This window comes from Macrobrachium nipponense, chromosome 4 (genome assembly GCF_015104395.2).
Source record: "Macrobrachium nipponense isolate FS-2020 chromosome 4, ASM1510439v2, whole genome shotgun sequence".
NCBI lineage: Eukaryota > Metazoa > Arthropoda > Malacostraca > Decapoda > Palaemonidae > Macrobrachium > Macrobrachium nipponense.
In genome coordinates this window covers 115,574,846-115,583,664 of record NC_061100.1, presented here as the reverse complement: position 1 = coordinate 115,583,664, position 8,819 = coordinate 115,574,846, and the positions used below count along the sequence as shown (strand labels likewise).

The 8,819-nt window shown below is 35.8% G+C and overlaps 1 protein-coding gene across 1 annotated transcript in view; it reads right to left on the bottom strand.

Moving 5' to 3' along the window:
* The window catches only part of LOC135211489 (uncharacterized), a 995,645-nt gene that overhangs the window by 29,860 nt on the left and 956,966 nt on the right, over positions 1-8,819 (bottom strand). The window contains 1 exon segment of the mRNA XM_064244795.1: positions 1,824-1,981. Coding sequence (XP_064100865.1) covers positions 1,824-1,981 — 158 coding nt within the window.

Sequence of the window (8,819 nt, the reverse complement as noted above, 5' to 3'; positions counted from 1 at the left end):
CATTATTACAATTGTACTTGTGAGGTATATTTAGAATGGCTGAAATTACATTCAGTTACATTCAAGAGAGAGCGTTTCACATACGCTTTGTATATTCATAGAAAAATGGTCACATCGAATTCATCTCTTGAATTTGTTGGAAGCATTTCAGTAATTTTATTCTGGGGTTTTCTTAAATCTGCATACATAAGAAAAAAAGATAACTGTTCATTCATCTCAGTCATATTCTCGTCTTGGTTTCTTTCATTCAGGTCTCACGCTGCGTAGACATAGGAAAATACGCTTTGGTGGGAGATACCCACCGAAGATGCGTCGACGGCGTCTGGAGTGGAGAGAAGCCCGTCTGCTTTGGATTAAATCAAGAGAATGACTACTCATGTAAGGATCCAGTTTGATGATTGCCAAAAAATATACAAAAAATATACAAATGGAAATTAAATTGTTGCAAAGAGATCCCATTTGCAAGTTAAGTTTTTGTGGTGATTGCAATCTAATGATTATAGGTTAAAATGCATAACGTACAAATTTTCTTATTTTGACAATGCAGATGTATTCCCCCTAAGAAGTGATGTGGTATTTGTTCTGGAATTATCGGTGTGCCTAGAAGCACACGTCACATTAGCAACATTTGAAAAGAAAGAAAAAAAAAAAACAACAAGAAAGTATATAAGAGGAGTCTTTATAAATGTGGAGATTGAAATATATGAAAGGATGGTAAAGTCAGCTTATTTTTTTACGGAAATAAAGTGAGCTTGTTCTATATGAAGTACAGAGAAAAAAATATGTAAGGAACTAAGTGATACATTTATATGAGTGTTAAGTTAAATGTAGATAGCTGAGAGGAAGACGCCCTTATAAGCACGTCCCTAGTGAATATTACTTCAGCCCATTTTTCCAAATGACGTAAATTTGCTTCTCCTTAGAAGGCGTTAGGTATATCTGCGGAGGGCGTTCACTGAAAATGTATTTGCTACCATATAAAGAACTGAGACGTTTCATAAAGTCGCTTTTACAGCTTTAGAGGGAAAAATTCACTTGTCGAATGTAACCGCATAGGTACTTTGTGTAGTACCATCCGGTTTATTGCCAGGGTGAAGGACTTTAATAGAATGTCCACATAGATATCAGGTGTAAAGCCTTGGTTGGGGGTCTCTCTTCTGCTGGCTCAAGCCTCCTTCGCAGGCTCTTGAGGAAAATTAAATGCATTTGCTCGGCATTGAGAGAAATCTGCTCTTGCAGGATTTACAATACTTCCATATACCACAAGAAGTGTTGGTTGCCTGCTGTACTGATCTTTTCAGTTGCACTGATCAGTTTCTGATAGTTAGGGGCCTGACCTGACAGAAACTGATATGTTTCATTGGTCAGTATGATGGTAATGCCCAAGAGTAGCACCCTCCTGTGGGCTGTATGAGAAGCATTATGAATATGAGTGGACGTCATTGTAGTGTAAGAGTGGAAGGAAGCTATTCCACTTCAGGCACTGGAATTAATTGTTTTATATCTTCTGCAAGAGCTGAATTACTTCAATGGGTAAGAGGGCTGACTGTCCTCTGGTTCATGTATTAAATTGATGAATTTAACTCGATTGACAATGATACATCACGGGTATGTTTCGTAATGGTGAGAATTGTGAAGCATAAATCTTGCTGTTAGAAGATATTAATGATGGGCTCCTTATACCGTTGGGGTTTACATTACCTCTACTAAGTCAAAGTCCTAGTTTGATGAGTTGGTATGTGTCCAATCGAAGTATTGCTCTGAACCGTCTTAAGACTTCTGTCTTGTACTGAGAAAATTTTACTCTGACAAGATGATCTTACTGGAAGGGAGGAGTCTCTTCACAAATGTACACGTCGATTATATCAAAATGGTCTTGGGTGAGAGAAGCCTTGACAGCACTGATCTGCATGAACTCGACCTCAAATTTGAACTCAAATTTGAACTCAACAATTAATTTGAAATCAAATTTGAACTCAACCTCAAATGCGAACTCAAAATTGAACTCAACCTCAAATTTCAACTCAATTTTGAATTCAACCACAAATTTGAACTCAAATTGTATATATAATATGTATATATATTAATATACATTTTATATATATTTAGATATAGGTTATATATATATATCATATATATCTATATATATTTTTATATATAATATATATAATATATATATACTATATATATATGGCAAGCTGTAAACCCAGGTAAACAGCTTGGTGATGGGACAACCCCTCTCCTCCCTCCCTCTGGAGTCCTATTTACCAACTTCTAAGTGGATGTTGTAAAAGGAAAGTTTTTTTGAGTTGACACAAACACTACTCATTAGATAAACACTACTCATTAGATAACATCAAGGCCCTGCTGAGGAATCCTGAGGGTTTTTGGGGTTCTCGGTTGCCTTTGAGAAGGCCAACAACAACTGTGCTCTCCTCTTCCGTAATGTTCTTGTATCATAGTTTCACCAATGCCCATCAACCTGAACTTTGCAGAAACAGCAAGAGTGAGCGTTGTTTTACAGTACAAGAAGCCCATAATAAATAACTGTTAGAGGGTCCTCTCACTATGCTTCACAAGTCCCCAGATAAATATGGGACTTGTTGAGTATCCCAAGCCCTTGTTAACCAAGGAAAATGACTGGGACTATGATAAGTCGATGGTAAACACCTTCCCTCCCCGTTACTCCTGATGGCGACAATAGTAATCAAGCTGTACCGTCAAATGTTTGTACACTAAAATTCCTGCTAGAATGAGGCCTCCCTAGCCATATCAGCTTACCTCGAAAATCACACACACACACACACACACACACACACACACACACACACACACACACACACACACACACGCAGCACAGGACCAGCATTACTGACGACTAATGGAGATATTGCAGATCTTGCAACATACCCCAAACCCATTCTCTGTACATTGCCCAAAAGTACTTCATCCTCAGGACCTTGCAGAGGCCAATCTGACACCTTTGCGACTGCTTAACAGGTAGCAAAGCAACCTTCTATCCCTGACATATAGAAGGTTGTCCAGGAAGTGCCATGGATGATAGACTATCTCAATTTAAGGAATGTGCCTTACTCGTTATTTTCTACCTTCGTATCATCCCCACCAAAGATGTAAAAGCACCTTTACTAAACCTTTGGAGTTGCATACAAGAGCATGATTTTATCTTAGTAAGTGCCCTTTCGGAGATCTGAATACAAGCACAATGTAGAAAATGCTATGCAAAATCAATGATACGACAGTAATATTAACCATGATATATCATAAGCAAGAAGAGAGGAAAAGGAAAGGTAATTTACAATTCTAAAATTCGACAAAGAAAAGTTAGTATAGGAGAAAGTGAAAATAATTCAAAGAGGACGTTCATGACGAATATCTTAAGAAGGTCGATTAGTAAACTTACAAATATTGTAAGAATTTCATCATCAAGCAGGCGTAAGAACTGAATAGCACTGTATATGCACGGTCATCAGTATTATGATGATGAGGCTTCCATGTAGGTGAATGAGATGATTGTGAGGCTGTAAATTACTTTACTCATGAGAATCATCCATAATTCAGCAACTAAAGGATGACTTTGGTTTTATCTAACACAACGTATGATTTGTCGCTAAAAGATCCTTACGAAAAAATAGAAAAATCATCTCCAAACTTTGAGTACTTTGAGTGTGTTAATAATTAAGCTAATTAGCAATGTCCTGTTTAAAACATTATTTATATCTGTGTAACGATGAAGTAATAATATGTTGCATTTGCTAATGCGAAACTGTTTCTCTCAGTGGACAAAGCGCCGACGATCTTGTTCCGGAACGAGAGAGGTCCAATGGCGCAGAGCAACGACGGGAAATTGGTTGTTTACCCTGGAACGGTGCTACACCTGGAGTGCCTCTTTATGAGACGACATGGCACTCCGAAATGGAATGTCTCCCTCTCAAGCACGTGAGTGGAAAAAAGAGTCTCTTATTAATTTAAAGCTGTTTTTTTGTATTTCTGTCAAAATTTTTTTAGTATTTCACTTGTTGTTAACTTTACTAATATTCTATTAGTTGTCCCTATTGACTGCATAGTTATTTTAATCTTTATTCCTAGTTAATGCAGCGTTTATTTTAGAGTATTTCCAATAAGTGACAAGGTTTTAATCGTGAAGATCTGAAATTCGAAAATGGATAATGTTTAAACCTTGACCTTCTTGAATAATCATCTGACATCTTGACTGGTTATGTTCTTGACTCTCATCCCTACTCCGTCAAAAAGACGCTCTGCACGGCTACACCTCAAAGGGCAATTCATGTTAGTTTGATCTTGTTTTTGCTGGTGTTGAAGTCACAAAACGTGAATGCTTTTAATCAATATTTTCTTGAAACAAAGTGTATTTGAACCCATCATAGTATTTTGGACACTGAGTCCCGAGACTTTTCTCAGCCATGTAAGAACACTACTTTTCAGTAATACAATATTCAGGCCTGTTATCATTTCACTTCAGCTCTGCCATTTCCATCCATTTAATGCTTGTAAAAACACATTTTATTTGCAACTACTCATGATCGGTATTCACGGTTCTGTTTCTTGTCCCTTCAGTCACACTTATGAATTTTCATGCTGTGTATGTATTTTTTAACCGTATAGCTACAATCCTTGTCTCTATGATTCGCAGCACGTTTGCTGCACCTTGCATCATACCCTCCGTCTTTAGCAAAGCATTTCTGGTCTATTTGACCTCCATCTGACAATATAAATAGATGGTGACGTAATATGTCTCCCCCACTGTAACCGTCGTATGATTCTTATACTGTCCCTTTCCCATTCTGAGGGGGGCCACGAACAGCAAGCGCTCATCGTGGGATTGGATTGAATTGAAAATCATATTAAATCGGCCTTAATCACCAAGAAGTCAGCTTATAGTTTCAAAACAATGAGAGCAACATTGTTAAACGCTAGATGTAGTCTGCATCATTCATACCACTTATTCTTTAGATTTTATGTAATCTTAAAATTGGTGTCTTTCTATTTTACTCTCTGTGCGTTCTCTGTATTATGGTCTTGTCTTTTTCTTCTATTTTCCTTGTATTTTGATAATTTAATGACATTTTTATCAAATTATTTATTAATTTCTTGATTTATTTTTTTCTTTTTAAATAGCTGATCTTTGTATTTCCTTTTACCTTCTGTTACTTCTTTCTGATGAACACCAGATTCTTTGGAAGTCAGTGCATATATTTTATTGTAGAGAGATTTATGGTTGTCGGTCACATTCACACCATATATAGCGAGATATATCTCAAGAATGTATCCTTTCTATAAATGCAGATATATATATATATTTTCTTTCTGCAGATGTAATTTTATCATATTGATGTACCTATTTTCCTTCGACAGAGTTATCAAAGGAAAGAAGAAGAGGAGGAAGAACAAGATGAAGGGAGGCAAAGGTGCAGGCAAAGCGAAGAATGTTGGCTCCATGGTGTATGTATTTCGTGCTTTCATTGGTTTTTTCCCCCATTTTTTATTCTACTTAACAGTTTGCTTGACTTATGGTCACATTATTGTTTTATGAAATTTAGTTTATCAAGTCAAGCACTGGAGCACTTTAGAAACATGAAGTAGATGTTTCTGATGGTAGAACTGAGAGAATTGCATTAAGAAGTAATAGTTACAGAGGTTGGACAGCATGACTGAAGGAGTGAGAGGGAAAGGAATATTTTCTTTAGAATTATTGATGAAAATAAGAGCTCCATTTGTTTCCTTTCTGTTATGAGGGCGGAAAGAATATCAAGAACCAGCAAACTGGGAAATCTAAACAGCATCATATAACCAGCAGCACTACGTGCCAGGAACAAAAGCTGGTTATAATGGATAATAAACTATTGAAGAGAATAAACCGAGGGGCTTGCGTGTAATGTCAAAGAAAGGTCCTGGAGAAGGCGATGTCATTATGAACCTAGATATAAAATAACCGTTGGTCTAAAATTTATCAAAATCCTCTAGGCCGCGATGAGGAGGATATATAGGGACCCTGTATGAAAAGGGAAACAGAATTCCAAGATTGGCGAAGTAGAGTACAAAGAAAACGAGACGACACCTGGATTCGGGTGTAGATTGAAAATCACCACTTAAGAGAGACTGCAGGTCGTACTTGATATCGAAACTTTAATCGTGAAGGATCTGGTTTTACTGGGGATGAGTTACAATGAGGCCCGAGAGCCAATAAAGCGAATTAGTAAAGGCCTCTGTAGTTCTTTACGACAGTGTCCGTCGGAGCACTGAAATCTAATGCAGTATGGCTGTCAGCTTAGATGGACTTCATTCTTATTAACTCTTGCATCGTCTATGTCACTTCAAAACATTATTTGGATATTTAAGCTCCTGGTCGATTTTTGTGTAATTGACAATGAGCTTGAAGTCACTCTTCGAAATGTATGCCTTCTTGGCAGAAACTCTCAGCGGTAAAAATATTTTCAGTTTCTAAATACTAGTTTCTACTTTTAGATATATGTTTATGAACGTCCCCACTTCACCAACCCACCTTCCCTTTTTCAAAACCGAGGTTGTAATTGTTTCTATAATCATGTCGGTTCCTTTTAAACGTATTTTTGGGGAAATAATTATAAATTTAACAATACTATTTTCCGCGACCATATTTTCGCGGAAATTGTTGGGTTATCTCGCCGACTTGTAAGAGACAGTAAGCTGTTGTAAATCTGCAGTTTTATGGAATATGAATATACATGCATCCATGTATATTTATATATACATACTATATATATATGTATATATACATCTATAGTATAATATGATATTATATATTATATCTATATATATATATATAGATATATATATATATATATATATATATATATATATATATACAGGTGGCCCGCGGTTAGCTAAGTTATTTTAGACGCTAAGCGATTTTAAAGCCTACGGCCGCTGCACACCTCCTTTCGAAACTCTCGACCAGTCAAAAGCGCCGTAATCCCACAATGGTGCAATAAGTAAAATTATATTTATGCATTATAGTACTATATAATTTACTGTATGTACACTATAGTATTATAAATACTTTAAAGTGAAAAAAAGCCTAGCTTTAATCCTTTGGGTGTCTAGAGTATGTAAAGATATAATAAGGTTTATACAGTGTACAGGTAGCTTTATTGTTCAAGTTACAATAATTCGTCTTACGATAGTCCGATTTTATGAGAGACCAAATTACAATAGCCTAACTTTATCCATCTTCTAATTACATAAGTTCAATAACAGCAAAAGAGAATTATGAAAGTATGGTTTTAACGTTATAGTCGTTGCGTGAACGTGTACAGCCATGAACGACCGAACGAGAAACGATTTTTTTTTATTTTCTAAGTGCAACCGAATTGGATAACATCCGTTTGGCTTGTATTTCAATCATCGTACTACAGCACACTATTGCCGTTGTTATTATAAATGGCGTTATGTATAGAAAAGAACTGAGATGTCTTAATGTAATAACTTTATTCACTATAGATCAAAGATCAATGTAGATCAAAGATCAATCGGGAAATATACTGTTAAATATAAACGTAGTTATAACTGAAGCTGAGAAAACTGTTCAGGCTGCTAATGACTATTAACGTACATCGGCAACAAGGATAAAACACCAGTAACGTATGCCATCAAACACAACCGTAGATAAAATTGAGATGAAATCATTTTAATCAAAACTACTGTGCTTGAAAGAACACATTTTACTGTTGGTTTCACGCCGATATAAGATAAATACGGTAAAGTTCGTATTACGATGATATAAAGGAGAATTGCGAACGGAATCACGTAATTTTTTACGCAATAAACATGCCGCCAACGTAATCTGTTAACGAAAAAAAAAGTAGTTCACATTCACAACGAGACATAATTTCATATTTCCACCTAAAAACACGATGTATAAGGAAAAATAACCTTGTCTCATATAAGTCAAGTATCTAGATATTCGTTTATGCTAACTAGATTTGCGTTATGGCGAAACAAACTCGTATTCGCCATCAGCTGATTGGCGCTCCGCGGAATACTAGCTTAGATTTCCCGTTATTTTATAATACAATAATATGAGAATACATACAATATTATTGGATACAGTGAAGTAATGTATAACTTTTTAAAGGATTTATGGAAAAGGTGCATAATAAAATAACATCATGCATTTTTCGGAACAGTGGCGGACAAGAACGAACATGAAAAAACATCCCCTGACAACGTGGAGCGTAGTTACAAAGGCTGCCTAAATTTGTATCATATTTATGTAAACAAATAAAAATACCTTATACGTAATATATTTTCATACACATTTAAACATAAAAGGATAAACGTTTAAAAAATCGACACATCGATCGCTAAATTTGCACTCTTTTTAACTCGATATTTTCGGGAGATTTTTAACTCGATATTTCCGGAAGATTTTTAACTCGATATTTTCGGAAGAGCGGCAGACGGCGGCTTACAAGAACGAACATGAAAAAAATCATATTTGATAACGTGAAGGGCAGTTTCAAAAGCTGCCTTTTTATCATATTTCTGCACAGAAATAAAAATACCCTTTACGTAATACATTTTCATACACTTTTTAAATATAAAAGCATGAACATTTATAAAATAGACACATCGATCGCTAATTTGCACTTTCTTTTAACTCGACGTTTTCGGAAGAGCGGCAGACGGCGGCTCACAAGAAAGAACATGAAAAAACATAGCATTTGATAACGTTAAAAGCAGTTTCAAAAGCTGCCTTCGTATCATATTTCTGTGCAGAAATAAAAATACCCTTTACGTAA